Raw genomic sequence first — 15,939 nt, 5'->3', positions numbered from 1 at the left:
AAATTCGCGGTGCACTCACGATCCTCGCAGAACCGAGATGGGCCCGGGTCCTTGGCGTTGGGGCACATAACACCACCTAGCCTGAAACGACAGGCATCTTGTAATGAGGTCAGTTGGGTTTGAAGTGGAGGAGGCGCTAAGTGTTGGGCAACTGACGATCTTTGCAGTGGAGCGACAGTAGCTGCTGGCCCTGGGACTTCGACTCGCATCGGAGCGCTCTCCGGGTGCAGCCATGACGTACGCAGTCGGGCCTGGACGGGGAGAGAACGTGCATGTGTGATTTTGACTTCGGACGACATTGGAAGAACATGTTTAAGGGACAGTAAGCTAAGGGGGAAGCAAGCTGAAGTGGAGAGAATGCGGTGCAAGTCGTACATGTAACTTTCTAACGAGAACGCTGGCAAGACCGTGGAGGACGTTTTGATGAGATGCGATTAGCCAGGTTCGCAAATTTCTGAGCAGAGCTAGCAGAAGCTCTCTGATATACCATGGCTCGACAAAGATATCTGAAGGAGGGCGTGTCAAGACCGGAAGTGTTCAAGGTTTGAAGACTTCGGCTTAACCGGCAGCTGGAAATGCTGGGCATGGGAGGAGTTGCGCAGGGTTTGTGGCTTGCCTGCATGTTGCAGACACAGACACATCAGCAGTAACCATGACGGTTGAAGTGTCTAATGATGTGAAAGTTCCAAAGGAGTCGCGTGCAGCCCATGAGCCGTCCGAAAACTCGATCTTCGTGGTAGTGGCCAGGTGGGATACCAGACGCCGTGTGCTAGGTAGTAAGCTTACGATCGGGTTACGACATTGCCAGGATTCCCGGTATTCATGTTCCTGGTGGTATTCAGATGTCTTGGAGCGTTGTTTGAGTCGGACTGGGAACGTGGAGATATCAATAAACAAGGCGTAGAAGACATCTGGCCATCAGGATGGCCTTGTTCGTTGAAAGGACTGCCAACAGCAAGGGAGTTTCAAAGGTCACTCAACGGTTGTAAGGAATCGTAGATACACGATTAGCGTGTTCTAAAATGAGACAAAGACCGGGCAGAAAACGGGCTGTCCTAAGTGTCTATATGACGCTAATGTCCCAGGGTGTTGCTGCGTTGCAGCGTTGCTTCAACGCGTTGTGTTGTGTTTTGAGACAAGATGCAAAACATGGCTCTGCAAGGCAAACAAATCGGTCCGGCCTATTGTTTTAGATAGTTGCCACAGTAGAACAGCGTGGCAATAGCATTGTTTGAAACTGGAGAATGATGAGAAAGAATGCGAAAATGAAGAAATTGAAAAGATGAACAGAGGTGAAGTGAAGTGAAGATGGGAGGTTGAATGAGACGGAGAACTTGTACGTTCCTCTCGGCCGAGAAACCGGGCTGCACAGCCTCAGGTTCCAGCCACAGACGCCACATTAGAGAAACAACAAACAGGGAAACAACAGGAAAACCGCGAAAGAAGCGAGCACTCTTCTTTTCTTCACCTCTCCTCTTCGTCCTCTTCGTCCTCTGCTTCTTTTGTCATTTCATCTAGCTCCTCCATTGCTTCCTGTTCTCTGCAACCTCAAACATCAAATAGTCTTCACTATTGAACTTCTAATTAGCATCTTCAAAGGGAAAAAAAGAAGAAAAAAGGGAAAAATCAAGACATTCAGAGACCGGGTTAACGTCAGACCCGCCACACCCGCGCCATCGCAATGGACTCCGTCCAGTGTACACCTTGCCCATCCATCGACGCTCCATGTCCTCTGCATCACCGAAGTTCATTCTAGAAGATCCTCTCCGGCCCTGTTGCTTTGGCTACCAATCTACCCGCCCTCCTCTTGGGTCCGAGGGTCTCCGGCATCAAACCATCCAAAAAGAGCCAAGGTGGATCCCTTTCGGACGCCGAGAAGGGAGCCATAGGAGTAGAAGCGGGAGGACGAGAACTCGCCCTTCAAGGTCGCCGCTCTCCTTCGCCGCTTCCCCGCGCCCGTCCCACCAGGTGTCGCCTCCGCGGATGGGGCATCGGTGTGCTCATCATTATCTCCATCGTCGTCATGTTCGTGCTAGCCGTTCACGTCTTTCTCAGCCAACCACGTGGGCATCCGTCACCGTCACCGTCACCGTCACCGTCCACGTCCTAGACTCCACACCTAGCATTCTGAAGTCCCCCTGAACATCCATATTCTCACAAAAGACCTAAGATATTCGGACCGGAGATACCTTCCTGACGCCGGCGCGGGCCAGTAGTCAGAATGTGCCCTTCCTAAAACGCCGACCCGGGCGGTAGAGCCCGGACAAAGCCATTTGTGGGGAAGACTCCCAGATCAATACGAGGAAGAGGCCAACTTGGATGTGGCCGCGAGGGTAAAAACTGAGCAAGGATCATGTCAGGTTGTCGACTGCAAGATTATGCTCTCCGTGCTGGCGGACCTGGGCGCGGCCAGCATTTCCAATGCACTCGTCGGAGTGAATGCCTCATCCCTGAATGGCTAGGGGGATTCAAGGGATTTTACTGTCATCACTGGATCAGGAGATGTCACGGCCTTGAGTCTGGTCAGTGGTTGTGGTATCATATATCTTTCTCTACTATCCCTAGTAGTCTGTTAGTTTGTATTCTTAATAGTATCCCAACGCCGGCTTCTGTCCATTGTCCATATCCATGACTGTAATTAGGGAGAAAGAAAATACTGATTGCTAATACCGTGAACAGATGTGAAGTTGTCGCTCCCAAGTATTCGTACGCTTGCTTTGGACATTTAGGTACTAATAGGAGTCCAAGGATCCTATAAGCTACAGTGGGTGAGCAATAATTTCGGTACATTTCAAAGATCCAGTAATTCGTTACTTTTGCAATATAATATGGTTTTTGCCCTAATAGAAGCAAGTGGTCCCTAAAAGGTTCGAAGCATTCTACTTTGGGTTATCCCGAAACTTTTGCTCACTCACTGTAATGGCAGCTATTTGCCTTATAGCGACCAAAAGTTGACCAGCCTTCCAATCAGGTTCTAAAGCAACTTGGCGCAGCGGAAGCGCGCCGGGCTCATAACCCGGAGGTCGAACGATCGAAACGTTCAGTTGCTAACTTGATATTTTTGTCCTCTTTGTGCCTTTTTATTTTTATTTTATTTTTTTATTCTCTCTCCGTTGGTTTGTGTGTGTGTGACTGATGTACTGTGATTGACAAGTCTTATTTCGGCTACATCTGCTGCCCTCTTATCTCTTTTTATTCCCACCACTTTTCTCTCCCGCTTTATAGTTGTGTTTTCTGTGTACTTTCATCTTCGATGTGTCACGTGATGATTTTCTGATTAGTGACATCACGCCTTGGAAGCCTCAAGGATCCGGACTAAAACTCTCCCCAGACCAAACAAAGGGCCAAATTCCGCACCCCGCCAAAATTTTACCCCACTGGTGTTTGCACAGTAATATCGGACAACCAACAACCGCCCAACGTAGCATTTACAACTCCAATCGCGATCCTCAAAAGTCCCGTCGAAACAGAAATAGAGCCTCATTGAGCGAGCTATCCACCGCGGGTCTTCATTTCAGACGTTTTCTTGCTTCCTTTCACCCTTCTTTTCCAGCAACGAGGGCTGTCTTGCTCACCGACCACCATAACAGGAGGGTAGCTCGGACAACACCGCAACCATGGCGACCACTGTAGACAAGGTAGGACGCGCTTGAACAACCGATGCTCATCTTGAGAGACAATAACTATCATGGACAATATGGCTAACCGCTACTTATCACAGATCAAGGATATTGAGGCCGAAGTACGAGTCACCGATTCCGAATTCCCTCGTGGGCGAAACCAATCGACTGACATGACAATCCACTGCAGATGGCCAAAACCCAGAAGAATAAGGCGACATCCTTCCATCTGGGTCAACTGAAGGCGAAGCTGGCCAAACTAAAGAGAGAGCTTCTGACCCCATCGGGAACTAGCGGCGGCGGAGGCACGGGGTTCGATGTCGCCAGGACAGGCGTGGCCAGTATCGGTTTCATCGGCTTTCCTTCGGTTGGCAAAAGTACCCTGATGAGCCATCTGACTGGACAGTACTCCGAGGCCGCTGCCTATGAGTTCACGACTTTGACCTCGGTGCCAGGTCAGCTCAAGTACAACGGTAAGACCGCGACCCCAATGGCAAGCAAGCCCGGCCGAGTGGTATGCCTAACTGGAGATTCTCCTTTCTCTCGCGTTCTAGGTGCCCCTCTTCAAGTCATCGACTTGCCCGGTATCATCGAAGGAGCCAAGGATGGTCGAGGTCGAGGTCGACAGGTCATTGCTGTGGCCAAGACGTGCCATCTAATTTTCATCATCCTCGACGTGAACAAGCCTCTGACCGACAAGCGGGTCATCGAGACCGAGTTGGAGGGCTTCGGCATCCGTCTAAACAAGCAACCCCCTAACATCACGTTCAAGAAGAAGGACAAGGGCGGGTTGAACATCACCAGCACCGTGCCCCTGACCAACATCACCCACGAAGAGATCAAGGCGGTCATGAACGAATACCGGATCAACTCTGCGGACATTGCCATTCGCTGCGATGCGACCATCGACGACGTCATCGACGTGCTCGAGGAAAGGAGTCGCAGCTACATCCCCGTCATCTATGTGCTGAACAAGATCGACGCGATCAGTATTGAGGAGCTCGACCTACTCTACCGGATCCCCAACGCTGTCCCGGTCAGCTCCGAGCATGGATGGAACATTGACGAACTTTTGGAAGCCATGTAAGTCTCTTGTTACGATTGTCATGGCGGTGATTTGCTTAACGGTAGGCCCACCACCGGGATGATCGACGGCTATTAACACGTCTTGCGCACACAGGTGGGACAAACTCAGGCTAGTTCGGGTATACACAAAGCCAAAAGGAAAGTTGCCAGATTACAACGAGCCGGTCGTCCTTCGTTCTAACCGATGTACTGTCGAGGACTTTGTAAGTCGTCCGTCATTGCCACCGTCCACCAGACCGCATGCACGGTCCTGGGCGCCATCCCCTTACATCCCCTTACATCCCCTTATCGTCTTTTCCGGACCGGCTAATTGACCGCAATACTCCCGTATACGTAGTGCAATGCCATCCATCGGACCATCGTTGATAACTTCAAGACCGCAATCGTCTACGGAAAGTCTGTCAAGCACCAACCGCAGCGAGTTGGCCTGTCTCACGAGCTCGCCGATGAAGATATTGGTTCGTGGTCCCGCTGGCCCCCTTGCCCCTTGCCCCCTTACCCCCTTGCCCCCTTACCGCCCCTTACCCACTCCACCCACCGACACTATGACAAGCAAAACAAACTGTCTGACACATCTGTATGAACAGTAACCATTGTCAAGCGATAAAAAAAAGGTACACGAAGAGGATTGGAAAAGAAGAAGAAGAAACAAACCCGACACATAGTACCTTGTCAACTGACGAAGCGAATTCACGACTTGATGACCATGATTGCGCCTGGCTCGGGGACCATCAACACCCCAAGGCGGTAGACATACGTTGTAGAATGGATGGACGGTGATGTACCTAGTGCTCCGCTGGAGCAAGCAAAATCACTGGGCCTCGTGTGTGGCGCCTTTGAATACTCTCGTCCGGGGGGGTAGCACGGCTGACCTTGAACAGCGCCAAGGAACGTCGTACCGGCGGTTGACATCCGATAGTGCGAAGGGAGACAGCGATGAGGCAGAAACATCAGCAAAATGTTATCTTGGGTCTGTGTTCTTTCGCAGCATTCTCCGACCCCCCTTCGGACCGTACAATAGATAGACGCGAATCAGCCTCGCGACACCATGGCACTGGCACTGGCACTGGCACTGGCTCCTACTCGGTCTTTCGTCAAGTCGCAGGATACTTTTCTGTGGCGGGCTCGTGAGAAGACGACGACAAGACGAAGACGGCTTTTTATTAAACATCTCAATAATACGTCACAAGGACCCGCGTACCCAGGTGAAGGGCTTGATGTCGCAACAATGGCGGCGAGGTTGCATAACCGACGGTCGCTTACTATGCGGCCAACACACGTATGGGCTGGGAGATAAGCGTGGGGAATGCGATGCATGCAGGCTGGTACAAACCCCAGCGCAGGGTTAGGGTCGACGACTCGGCCGCATACGGGGAAAGGGGTGCATGGAGTGGAAGCAGCATTTCCTGGACCTTTGTCCGTCTCCCTTTTTTTTTTTTTTTTTTCCTCTCTTTTTCTCTCTCAACGAATTGCAACGAGGTCAAAAACAAACTCGATCGACTCGATCGACTCGACGGCAAGGCGTTATGTACGGATTTCTCTGGTGGCTGACCAGGTCCCACATCGCACTCTTTGCTTCATCAAGTGTGTTGGGCGGCATATGTGCGAATAGCTCATGTGGACTCGACTCGAATCGAATCGACCCGGCTTCCGACTTACGAAGGGACCTCGTCGACTTTGACCTGGTGTTGTTGGCCCTGCGAATCGAATTCTGCCGGTCACTATGCTCGTGCTGAATTGCTCTCCTGGAGGAAAAATTCCTGGCCAGTAGTTGCTGCAGGGCGAATCCTACCCACAGAGCCCCGCCCCCCCCCCGGTCTCTCAAACTGACCTTTCAGAAGCCTCCTTTTGCCGCCGAGGCCCGTGCCAGGGTGCCAGAGGGGAGTGGGTGGCTGTCAGTTAGTCAGTCAACCAGCAGGAGTGGGCCTCCTATCTTTTTCTGTCATCTTCGTGGCCTTGCTTTCTTTCCACTCGTACACGTACTGTACGAAGGAGAAGAAAGCCGCATTTGGCGTGCATCTTCACCGCATCTGACTCGGACGAAGGCCGCTCATCATTACGCCATACGCGGCAAACATACCAACTTGATGTCATTGAGAAGCTCCAACGATCGTCGCGGGTTGCCCTTCTTTTACTTTGTGTTCCCACCGTACCTGTCCGTCCTAGCTGTCGGGAGCAAGGATGCAGGTTTCTTAGACATTGGGAGCGGTCCCCCCCCTCGTACTCGTCCTCGGCGCTCGCACACCCATACCGCCCGCCCGCCCCCTGTTTCCGCAGTCCAGTCCTAATTTTGCGTATCCACTTGCCGGTCCAGTTTTCGCCAACCCACGGTTCGCTCCCTGGGCCCGTCACTGCTGCAAGCCTTTCGATCCTCGTCTGTCCCCCAGACAGGCATGGTGTTGAGGGGAAAAGACCGCATTGGGAAAAGGACGAGCGCAAGGGCACGGACGTCCCACGGGTGGCCTATGACTGCTGCAGTGGTGCTCGAGCTCCCTGGCTGGCCTGGTCGTTGCTTCATACATTGAGGATGTCCCGGGTTCTTTGGGCGCAAAGAGGGCGGGCCGCGGCGCGATTGTGCACATTGATTCGATTTCTCGAGTTCTACACGTACAGCATGTGTTCTCACAGGTACGTGTGGTGTTGATCACAAGATGGTTAGGGGGGGGGTTGCTTGCAGCATAAGCATAACATGGGCATTGGCCTGCTGTGGGGAGAGGGTGGTGCTGGAGTGAGCTTTGACGATGTCCGGTTCTGCTATTCTGCACAATGGACGAGAGACGAGAGACGAGAGACGGCTAGCCTTACGACCGGATCTGTCATGGAATCATTCTACACGGTCGGTTGGAAACTCTGGCCGGCCGCTTTTCGGGCCCCTGACGCCCTCGTGGCTCTCATGCAAGCCGACTGCACTAATCATGATTAATTCTGAATAGGCATTATAATCTACGGTACAACGTTACGCACTCTTCACGTACGGAGTACAGAGTCGTCTCTAGCGCCAACGCCCAGCCAAAATGTCTCACATGACAATCATATTGTGAGAAGGCGAGGGACCTGGGGGGCATCTACTAACGTACGGATAGGTAGAAAGAAGGTGCCCGATCTGACAGGGTCGTCATCATTGTCGGCCATATTCTCCCCTCACAAGTCCGCATCCCGTTCAGCCGGTGATAATGGAACTTGAACTGACCAACTGGAATCCGGGATGGCCTCTCGCTGAACGTATGCAGGCCAATGGCAAGACTCGACGGAATTCGCTGTGGCCAGGCAATTATGACCAATGGTGTACGGTGCGTTGTATGTTCCATTTCCTGTTCAGCTCGAGTCCGAGACATGCTATGCTGTTGGACAAGACGCGGTCCTTCCGCTTCTGGCCCCCTCCTCCACATTTCCCGTACGGATGGCGGTCGCCGAATCCTCTTCCGGCGGAGAAGGGGGGGAACGAATGCGATGCGAATTCGTACGGGTAGTGTACGACTCCACGGTCCTCCACGAGTAGACGGAGCAGCGGAGCGACGGAGCACAGGCGACAGGAAGGGGCTGCCGAACTGGGCCACTAATAATACGTACTTCCATCGCACATTGCAAAAGCCAATCCAGGGCGACGAGGTCCAAGGATTTGGTTTGGCAACGGGGATGCCTGACCTGGTAGATCATCGCATCATCGCATCTCGCATCGTGCTCAAGGAAGAGAAAAGGCCCGTCCCATTAGCTCCCGCAGGACGGACCATATGACCATATTACAACCGTACGGTAGGTACATTTACCATATGTTTGGGGACGGTACCGTGTACGTGTACGTTGTGTTATCAGCTTGGCAAAGTCAGATCCGAGTCATCCGAGGTGGCGCAAGTTGGATAGATGAGTACATGTACGGATTCCTCGACGAGGACGTGACGGTGCGACGACACTCTTTGACTCGAGGCTGTCATTGAGGTCAGAGCGAGCTGAGGATGGGAAATCCCAGGTTACACCGTTCTTCCGCGCGTTATTTGTCGGTTGAGGGCGGAACGGCGGATACCGGTCACTGGTGGGGGTGGCGCTCGAAGGAAAGACTACCAGGGGGGGATGTCAACGGCGCGTGCGAGATGGCTGACATTTTCCCGTCTGTCATGGTCAAGGCTTGACCACTGCAGGTGAGGGGCAGAAAGAACCTTGACCTCGACGGAGGAAAAAAAAAAAAAAAAATGAAGAAAAAGCAAAGAGGACTTGAGCTCAGGATCTCAGACGTGGGGAAACGCAAAGAGGGAGAGAAGAGGACTGGAGCGACGAGAGGCGACGATGCGGTTCAAAATACCGCCCCTGCACCTGGTCGTGAAGTACGTTGTACGTTGTACTCGGTGTGAGCCGGGGTTATCCCAGCTCGTCTTGCCGGCTGTCCACTGGGACGGCGGACTGGACGCTGACAGGGCCTTTCCCCTGTTTCTCGTTAGCAGATGATTACACGTCCCTTGCTGAGTGGAAGAACGGAGGGCGGGGGAGAAGTGAGAGAAGGAGACGCGACAGGCTAATTCCGAGATCCCATCACGACTATGATCACGATCACGAGTTACATATGATCACCGAGTATTGGCTCTCGGAAAGCATGGCGTTCAGTGAGGCAAGGGGGGGGGCAAAGCCGCTAAGACATAGGCGCCTTCCGGGCCCGCCCGTTACCCTAGCTTCGCTTCAGAGAAGGGGAGATGGAGGAGAGGAGGAGGACGGACGGGGGAAGCGGAAGCGAAAGCGGGAGCGGTGAAGGGGCCGGTTGTCGATGCGACGACTGAGAGAAGGACGACAAGTTGATGAAGACGATGGATGTCTTTACCCTCACCCTGAGAAGGCCGGATGACAACTGAGCAGTTGAAGACAAAGGGCAAGGGGAAGGAAAAAGAAGAAAGGGGATGAATAAGAAGGGAGAAAAAGAAAGAAAAAAGGAGACGAAAAACGACAGCCAAGAAGACCATGACAGACTAACCAACAAGCCTGCCCAAATGCCTCATTACACACTACAAGCCTTGACTCGCACGATTGACAGCGCTTCGGGGCGGCCCATCTTCTTCAGCGAGCATCAATCATCATCAGAAAGGACCGGATAAGACACTCATTTGGCCGGTTCAACCTCCTATTGCCCGACACGCCGACTCGACGGGTTGCCCCACGGCCTTCTTCTCTGGTTCATACATGTACACTTTTACCCTGCCCTCGGAATTATCTTCTGTTCGACCCCTAGAGCCATCTCGATGTGTCTCTCATGTCAGCAATTCTTCAACGACCATCCTGAGAGAGGCTGAGAGCATATCCCACGCCACCTCCCCTCCCCCCCTACGTATTATCGTATCATACCCGAAACAAATGTCTCTCGCTACCCACAACGTATTGAGTAGATTACCACATCATTATCCCGCTGTCTTGTCTTGCTATTTTTCCTATCTTGACAAGTTGACACAGAGAGAGAACAGAGAAGAGATCAACTGTTCAGGGGGCCCCTGTTGCGGGTAGCATTACCATCAGACATCCAAGAGTTAAACGGGCACGGGCATTCCCCTCCTTCTCCTTCTCCGTCTCTTCATGCTTCATTCGGATAGATCCAATCCTAATCCTGCCCACGGGCCCATCATCCACACCCCCCTTAACCCCCCTTAACCCACCTTAATCCCTGCCCTCCCCCATCCCCAGTCCGTCTTCCCCCCACCCCTTGGCTTTTACCCCTACCCCCCGAGACCTCTCTGTCAGTGCTCACCATGCGTCGGCGAGATATTACACCCCCCTTTTCTCGTCCTCGTCCCTCGCTCGTCCGAACTATCCTTGCCGGTATTGTCGACGGAAACCTCCACTAGACACCGGCCGGCTCGGGGTATGGTATAATACATACATACATACCTACGTAAGGTCAAGGAGTATGGACGTTATTACATATTAGTGTATGGCCTAGCCCATTGCTTTTGTTACTGCATCGATCTGTCTGTCAGTTCTGTCGGTATTCGGTCTCTCTGCCGAGCTGTCTGTCTTCATGTTCTTTGTGTCAGTCCCTTTACCTTCACCAAATGTCTCCAACAACTCGTTACTCGACTACATATTCCCACGACTTACCGGCTTTTGCGTCCGTGCAACGGATCTTGTTTGCTTTTGTTAGCCAGCGCTTCTCGTGCGTCTCTCCGGTCAACTCGCTCCACCCGCCTGGTGGCCTTCGAGTTCTTTGTCTATCGGCAGGCACTTGCTTTGCGCCCACGGGATCGCAACCGCTTCGAGGGTCGAGTTGGAGAAGATAGTCAAACCGCGCAAGACGGGCCGGCCTACAGCCAGCCACAACTATAACGACATCCGACCTAGGCCAGGGAAGAATACACGGCCGGGGCTTCACAGAGAGAAACGACCAACTTACGCCTTCTCACTCCTTCTCTTCAGGGGAAGCAGTGTCCATCACATCATCTTGGCGCCCCCCTCCTCTTCCCCCTCCCCCTTCACCCCCAATCCCCATTGCTTGCTGCACCTCCGGCACACCTGCATCGGATCTGCGTCCGCGGACCTCGCTCGGGTTTCCAACTTGAACCTTTTGCCTACAACGTACGTCTATCCGTACTCAGGACGCAAACTGCTTGCACGACGCAACCCCACAACCACTTGGCCAACCTCTTTCCTCCTGCATGTCTTCCATTCATGAAGCCAGACCGACCTAGTGTCTACCGGGGAACAGGCATCCCCCACACGTCCATCGAGTGGCTGTCTACCAGGCTCTCGCATCCGGCGCCGCGATACCCGACACTACCTCTATCGCAACCTCTGCCGCTACCTCTGCCTCTACCGACCCAACCTTCCAGGGTCGCACGCATGCTGCCGTCGTCTGGCGCCCGGAGTCGTCCCTGGCCATCCTTATCCCATTGTCCCCTGATAGTCTCAAGGGAAAGATACAAGACATGAACCCATCCATCCTGCTTTCTGAGGTTGACGAGGAGAGTCACCTCTCCCCGGACCACGCATTCAACAGCCATCATCAGCCCCAGCCCCAGCAGCAACAGCAACAAGAACAGCAGCAGCAGCAACAACAGCAGCAACAACAACAGCAACAACAACAACAAGAACAACAACAACAGCAGCAGCAGCAGCAGCAGCAGCAGCAGCAGCAGCACTCTCATCATCACAGCACACCTCATAACAATGAACCCTGGGCCGACATGAGTCCATATAGCCAAAACACCATGTCAGACTATGGCAGCTTCAGCTATGCCCCCCATAGCTCACATCAAGGCTTCTCGTCCGATTCCATGCCCAGGATGCCGCCGCCGCCGTTGCCCTTGCAATCGATGCAACCCCATCACCAACGTCAACCTCACGCACACCTGTCGATGCTCACCATACCGTCCCAGCAGCCGGCGTGGCCGAGCATGCTCACCAACCCGAACAGCTACTCGGCCCTCGCGGCGCACTCGCATTCGGCGCCCCCCTTAAGCATGCCCTCCATGATAGCGGCGCCCACCCCGTCCAAGATGACACGGCCGTCCGGCGTGTCCCAGTCGACGCCGCGCAAGACCTTGACCGACGACGACAGGAGAAGGATGTGCCAGTATCATCTCGAGAACCCCAACATGAAGCAAACCGAAATCGGCGCCATGTTCGGCGTCGAGAGGAGGTAGGTCCCTGAACCAAGAACAAAACATCCTCTCCGACCCAAGTTTTTCACCGCTCTTTTCTTTCTTTCTTTCTTTCTTTCTTTCTTTCTTTCCTTCCTTCTTTCTTCCTTTGTTCCTTTGTTCCGCCCCAGGGGCCAGCAGGTCTAACCATCAAATCGCACTGGTCCTTTGCCCCCCCGAAAATTTAGCACCGTGTCCAAAGTCTTGCGAAACAAGGAGAAATATCTCTACCCGGAAGACAGGAGTCAGTCGCCCATCAAGCGCACCAAGAGCAAGATCCCGGACATCGACAAGGCCATGTCGAGCTGGGCCAGGCGGCAAGTCCGCCACGGGTCGGATGTGTCGGACGAGGAGATTCTCCAACAGGCCCGCCACTTTGTCGCCAACGTGGGCGGCGACGCCGACAGCCACATCCGGGCCCTGCAGAACGGCACCTGGCTCGAGAAGTTCAAGCAGAAGAACGGCATCGGCGTGCGGCGTCTGCTTCGGAGAGCCTCGGAGACGAATATTCCCGACCATCACCATGCCGCTAATTTGTCGACCTCCTCGCCCTCCCTGGGCCACAACAGCATCATCTCGACCACGTCGCCGACCGGCCAGTTGTCGCCCTTGTCCGCCGATCGGAGCGACGAGGACGCGAGCCCCAGCCTCGGTTTCGTCACGTCGCTCAACAACCCACAGCAGAAACAGCAGCAGCAGCAGCAGCAGCCGACCGACGCGGGGCCGTCCTCTTTCGGTGCAGGGCCGGCCGCCGCCCCCTTGAGCCCCACGGGGCCGTTCGGCTTCTCCCCTGATCCGAACGTCGGCGGTTTCCTCCCCCACGACCAGGTGCGCGACATGCAGGACGGCGGCCTCGTCTCCGGTTCGAGCTTCCAGCGGCCGAGAAGCCAGACGTTCCCGACGCTGGACCTCGAATTCGTGAACCACCCACCCAGCTCTACCACCGCCACGGCAGCAGGCGGCGACCCCACCACCCCGAGATTCCAAACGGCGGCATCGTCAGCCACGGCTCCGTCATCGGCCCTCGAATCCCCCGGTCACGAGCTGAACGCGAACCCGTTCGCCATGGACAACAACAACAACCACAACAACCACAACAACCACAACAACCACAACAACAACCACAACAGCGGCAGCGGCAGCGGCAGCGGCGGCAGCAACGGACGAGCGACCGCCACCAGCGGCCTCTCGTCCACCCCCGTCGTATCGTCCCCGTCGTCCCCCTCGCAGGAAGACGCCCGCCGAGCGGCCGACACGCTGCTCAGCTTCATCCAGAATGCGGCGTCGACTGGCTTCGTGGACCACAGCGACTACACGGCCGTGCTGCGGTTGACGGAGAAACTCCGGCTCCATCAGCTCCAGCTTCAGGTGTCCAAGACCTCCGGCCTCTCTTCTATCGGGGGACTGATGCGGATTCCGGAAGGGGATGCGGAGATGGGGCCGCCGCCTCCTGCGATGTCGGGGTCGTTGAAAGTCGGGGCTGCCATGGTGGAATGAGCTGCCAAGGGGCTCCCCTAATTTTACCTCTCTCGCCGTCTTTTCTTTCTTTTCTCTCCTTGAGTTCATGTTGCTTTCTTTCGTCCCTTTTTTTTATTTTTATTTTGCCCCCCTTTCTGCTCTTCGTTTCATGGATTATGGGTGCCCTTATGGTGCCAACGGCGCTGGCTGTGGTTCCTCTTCCGGGGACTGGGATACGGGATATGGACCGGGCAACATAGACGGGCGAAGTAACAAGCTTGTTGTGTGTTGTGTGTGCTTGCCAAGCGTTGGATTTCGCGTTTCCTTTTTCACGGTGGGAAAGGGGGATGGAGTATGGGGAGATGGTGAAGCACCCCTGGGAGAGGATATCGAGACGCAGTGCCCAGCCGCTGCGTCCTGCGTCCTTCGACGGATGGGTATTGTTTCTCAACATCACTGCCGACCAATCCCCATACGAGGAGCGACTCTCGCACATATTCTTGGCCTCAACTTTACACCTTATACGATCCACGGCGTCTCACGACGAACGGCTTACTTCCAAAGAGGAAGAGAAAGACAAAAAAAAGGAGACTGAAAAGGGGGGAAACCCCCCTGATATCACATACGCAGCTGGTCCATGATCAAACTTCCACTGGACAGATATATACCCCCGACGCTTCCGCATATTCACCTCTCGAATCCCTCGCTTCTTCTCATCGATACCCCTTTCAGACCGACATTTCTTTGACATCATTGATCTCTCTCTATAGCTTCTACCGCAGAAGACTTGCACCGCTCACGCGAACCTGCAGCTACCTTTGTCTCCTTGCAAGGAGAATTTTCATATTTTCAATTTCCCCCGATTTTATTTCCTTTTTGTAACTCGACAGTTTGCACTTTGTGCATCCGTTTACTTTCGTTTTCCCGCTGTCTTCTCCCTATCTACCGGAGACGCCTGTATATGTTGGGCGCGAGTTCATACACCTCACGCTATCTATATTCACATATTGCACCATCAACAGTTCATATCTTCTTATTTTATTTTATTTTATTTCTCTGGCTTGGGTTGAGGACCGGGGTAAAGCAAAAACGGGTGTTGAACAGGAGAGAGAGACTTGGTTACAGGGCTTATTCCCTGAAGATGGTACTGGGGGGCGCATGCTACGCACATGCAGACTATCGGGACAGGATGGGTCGGGCGTCTTTTCTCCAAGACGGACACTCAAGGGCAACATGGGTCTCTTCAGTCTCTCAGTCTCTTCTCGGAGGGTCAAATGTGAACGAGGGGAGAGAAGCAGGCTGGTGCGGTCTCCTCCCTTGTCTTGAGGACAGACTCTTGGGGATCTTGCCCACCCTTTTTACTCTTTGCTCTTTTCCCTTTTCCTAGCAGTAACAATAATAGATCAGTCCGTCTGCTCATCTGAATTCAAGTTGAACCGCGATGACATGTGTTCTCTGTATCATCTATCAGATGTATTACGTGGTTCGGCCAGGGGTCCACGACAAACTTGTAGCTATCCCCACATGCAACTACTCGCTACTATTACTCTATATTAAGGTTAAGAGAGATGAAAGGCTGTCCACGACCTAAGACGATTTCGCTTGCTGCCGATGGAATAATGCAAGAACAAGAAAAGGAGAAGAACCGTCGTAGTCGTCATCTCATAAACTCAACCTCTCATCCAACAAATCCGCCACCCCCTTATCCGCCAACTCAGGCATCAGCCGAACAAGGATGAGCTCGAGCACGCCGTAGAGGAGATGCCTGTTACAGTACTCGTCGGAAAAGACATCGAGTATCCCTTCTTCAATCTCGGAAAGGATGCGATCCTGCTCGAGGCCCTCGTCTCCAGCGTCATCGGGCGCCGCCCCGACGATGGCCGCCCCGACGATGGCCTCCCCGCCCTCGAGAGCACCAACACCCGACTCTGGTCCGCCCGGCGGTTTGTCAGCAGCAGCAGCAGCGCCAGAGGGGCCCCGCTCGAGATCAGCATCCGCGCCGCTCGTGTGACCCGTGCCCCCGCTAGACCGCCACCGCGACGACGGACTACCATCACAACTGCTGGTGTCGTTGTTGTTGTTGTTGTTGTTGTTGTTGTTGTTGTTGTTGTTGTTGTTGTTGTTGTTGTTGTTGTTGTTGTTGTTGTTGTTGTTGTTGTTGTTGT

At 53.8% G+C, this 15,939-nt stretch overlaps 9 protein-coding genes and 1 non-coding gene across 10 annotated transcripts in view; 7 read left to right on the top strand and 3 right to left on the bottom strand.

Annotated features, from left to right (window-relative positions):
- Nucleotides 1-738, bottom strand: part of SODALDRAFT_330126 (hypothetical protein) — a 2,089-nt gene extending 1,351 nt beyond the window's left edge. The window contains exons 1-2 of the mRNA XM_028611130.1: nucleotides 157-738; nucleotides 20-97 (exon numbers count right to left, since the gene is read on the bottom strand). Of these exons, the coding sequence (XP_028468213.1) occupies nucleotides 20-97; nucleotides 157-274 (196 nt within the window). The 5' untranslated portion in view covers nucleotides 275-738. The remainder of the gene's footprint in view (nucleotides 1-19; nucleotides 98-156) is intronic.
- A 1,413-nt stretch (nucleotides 739-2,151) lies between these two features.
- On the top strand, nucleotides 2,152-2,674 carry SODALDRAFT_95872 (hypothetical protein). The gene has a single exon (XM_028615820.1). It carries the CDS (start codon nucleotides 2,354-2,356, stop codon nucleotides 2,630-2,632), a length of 279 nt encoding a protein of 92 aa, XP_028468212.1. The 5' UTR covers nucleotides 2,152-2,353; the 3' UTR covers nucleotides 2,633-2,674.
- A 304-nt stretch (nucleotides 2,675-2,978) lies between these two features.
- Nucleotides 2,979-3,050, top strand: SODALDRAFT_t71. The gene has a single exon. It is a non-coding gene; the product is annotated as a tRNA-Met (tRNA).
- Nucleotides 3,051-3,348: 298 nt separating this feature from the next.
- SODALDRAFT_330124 (GTP-binding protein RBG1) lies at nucleotides 3,349-5,699 on the top strand. The gene is made up of 7 exons (XM_028611129.1): nucleotides 3,349-3,638; nucleotides 3,722-3,742; nucleotides 3,811-4,093; nucleotides 4,175-4,703; nucleotides 4,801-4,909; nucleotides 5,044-5,164; nucleotides 5,294-5,699. The coding sequence occupies exons 1-7, from the start codon at nucleotides 3,618-3,620 to the stop codon at nucleotides 5,311-5,313; spliced, it is 1,104 nt and encodes a 367-aa protein (XP_028468211.1). The 5' UTR covers nucleotides 3,349-3,617; the 3' UTR covers nucleotides 5,314-5,699.
- On the top strand, nucleotides 5,426-6,114 carry SODALDRAFT_330123 (hypothetical protein). The gene is made up of 2 exons (XM_028611128.1): nucleotides 5,426-5,529; nucleotides 5,588-6,114. The coding sequence occupies exon 2, from the start codon at nucleotides 5,755-5,757 to the stop codon at nucleotides 6,001-6,003; it is 249 nt and encodes an 82-aa protein (XP_028468210.1). The 5' UTR covers nucleotides 5,426-5,529; nucleotides 5,588-5,754; the 3' UTR covers nucleotides 6,004-6,114.
- Nucleotides 6,115-7,720: 1,606 nt separating this feature from the next.
- SODALDRAFT_376193 (hypothetical protein) lies at nucleotides 7,721-8,460 on the top strand (the record flags this gene model as incomplete). The annotated part of the gene is made up of 3 exons (XM_028614794.1): nucleotides 7,721-7,743; nucleotides 7,855-8,166; nucleotides 8,240-8,460. The coding sequence occupies 3 exons, from the start codon at nucleotides 7,721-7,723 to the stop codon at nucleotides 8,439-8,441; spliced, it is 537 nt and encodes a 178-aa protein (XP_028468209.1). The 3' UTR covers nucleotides 8,442-8,460.
- A 501-nt stretch (nucleotides 8,461-8,961) lies between these two features.
- On the bottom strand, nucleotides 8,962-10,031 carry SODALDRAFT_330120 (hypothetical protein). The gene has a single exon (XM_028611127.1). It carries the CDS (start codon nucleotides 9,650-9,652, stop codon nucleotides 9,359-9,361), a length of 294 nt encoding a protein of 97 aa, XP_028468208.1. The 5' UTR covers nucleotides 9,653-10,031; the 3' UTR covers nucleotides 8,962-9,358.
- Nucleotides 10,032-11,602: 1,571 nt separating this feature from the next.
- Nucleotides 11,603-13,813, top strand: SODALDRAFT_321758 (hypothetical protein; the record flags this gene model as incomplete). Its single annotated transcript, XM_028609650.1, has 2 exons — nucleotides 11,603-12,315; nucleotides 12,505-13,813. 2 exons carry the CDS (start codon nucleotides 11,603-11,605, stop codon nucleotides 13,811-13,813), a joined length of 2,022 nt encoding a protein of 673 aa, XP_028468207.1.
- A 762-nt stretch (nucleotides 13,814-14,575) lies between these two features.
- On the top strand, nucleotides 14,576-15,378 carry SODALDRAFT_95703 (hypothetical protein). The gene has a single exon (XM_028615819.1). It carries the CDS (start codon nucleotides 14,736-14,738, stop codon nucleotides 15,159-15,161), a length of 426 nt encoding a protein of 141 aa, XP_028468206.1. The 5' UTR covers nucleotides 14,576-14,735; the 3' UTR covers nucleotides 15,162-15,378.
- A 67-nt stretch (nucleotides 15,379-15,445) lies between these two features.
- Nucleotides 15,446-15,939, bottom strand: part of SODALDRAFT_247356 (hypothetical protein) — a gene marked incomplete at both ends in the record, with an annotated part of 3,705 nt that continues 3,211 nt past the window's right edge. Inside the window, one exon of the mRNA XM_028607400.1 lies at nucleotides 15,446-15,579. Within this exon, the coding sequence (XP_028468205.1) occupies nucleotides 15,446-15,579 (134 nt within the window). The remainder of the gene's footprint in view (nucleotides 15,580-15,939) is intronic.

The sequence above is a fragment of the Sodiomyces alkalinus genome (assembly GCF_003711515.1).
Source record: "Sodiomyces alkalinus F11 unplaced genomic scaffold SODALscaffold_2, whole genome shotgun sequence".
Taxonomy (NCBI): domain Eukaryota; kingdom Fungi; phylum Ascomycota; class Sordariomycetes; order Glomerellales; family Plectosphaerellaceae; genus Sodiomyces; species Sodiomyces alkalinus.
The sequence above is the reverse complement of the archived record's forward strand: the minus strand, read 5'-3'. Positions and strand labels throughout refer to the sequence as shown.

Coding starts and splice junctions, on each gene's coding strand:
- SODALDRAFT_95872 (XM_028615820.1), top strand. CDS start 2,354: ATGTCAGGTTGTCGACTGCAAGATTATGCTCTCCGTGCTGGCGGACCT.
- SODALDRAFT_330124 (XM_028611129.1), top strand. CDS start 3,618: ATGGCGACCACTGTAGACAAG. Junction 3,639..3,721: donor TGGCGACCACTGTAGACAAG/GTAGGACGCGCT, acceptor TACTTATCACAG/ATCAAGGATATTGAGGCCGA. Junction 4,704..4,800: donor GACGAACTTTTGGAAGCCAT/GTAAGTCTCTTG, acceptor TTGCGCACACAG/GTGGGACAAACTCAGGCTAG.
- SODALDRAFT_330123 (XM_028611128.1), top strand. CDS start 5,755: ATGGCACTGGCACTGGCACTGGCACTGGCTCCTACTCGGTCTTTCGTC.
- SODALDRAFT_330120 (XM_028611127.1), bottom strand. CDS start 9,652: ATGGTCTTCTTGGCTGTCGTTTTTCGTCTCCTTTTTTCTTTCTTTTTC.
- SODALDRAFT_95703 (XM_028615819.1), top strand. CDS start 14,736: ATGTTGGGCGCGAGTTCATACACCTCACGCTATCTATATTCACATATT.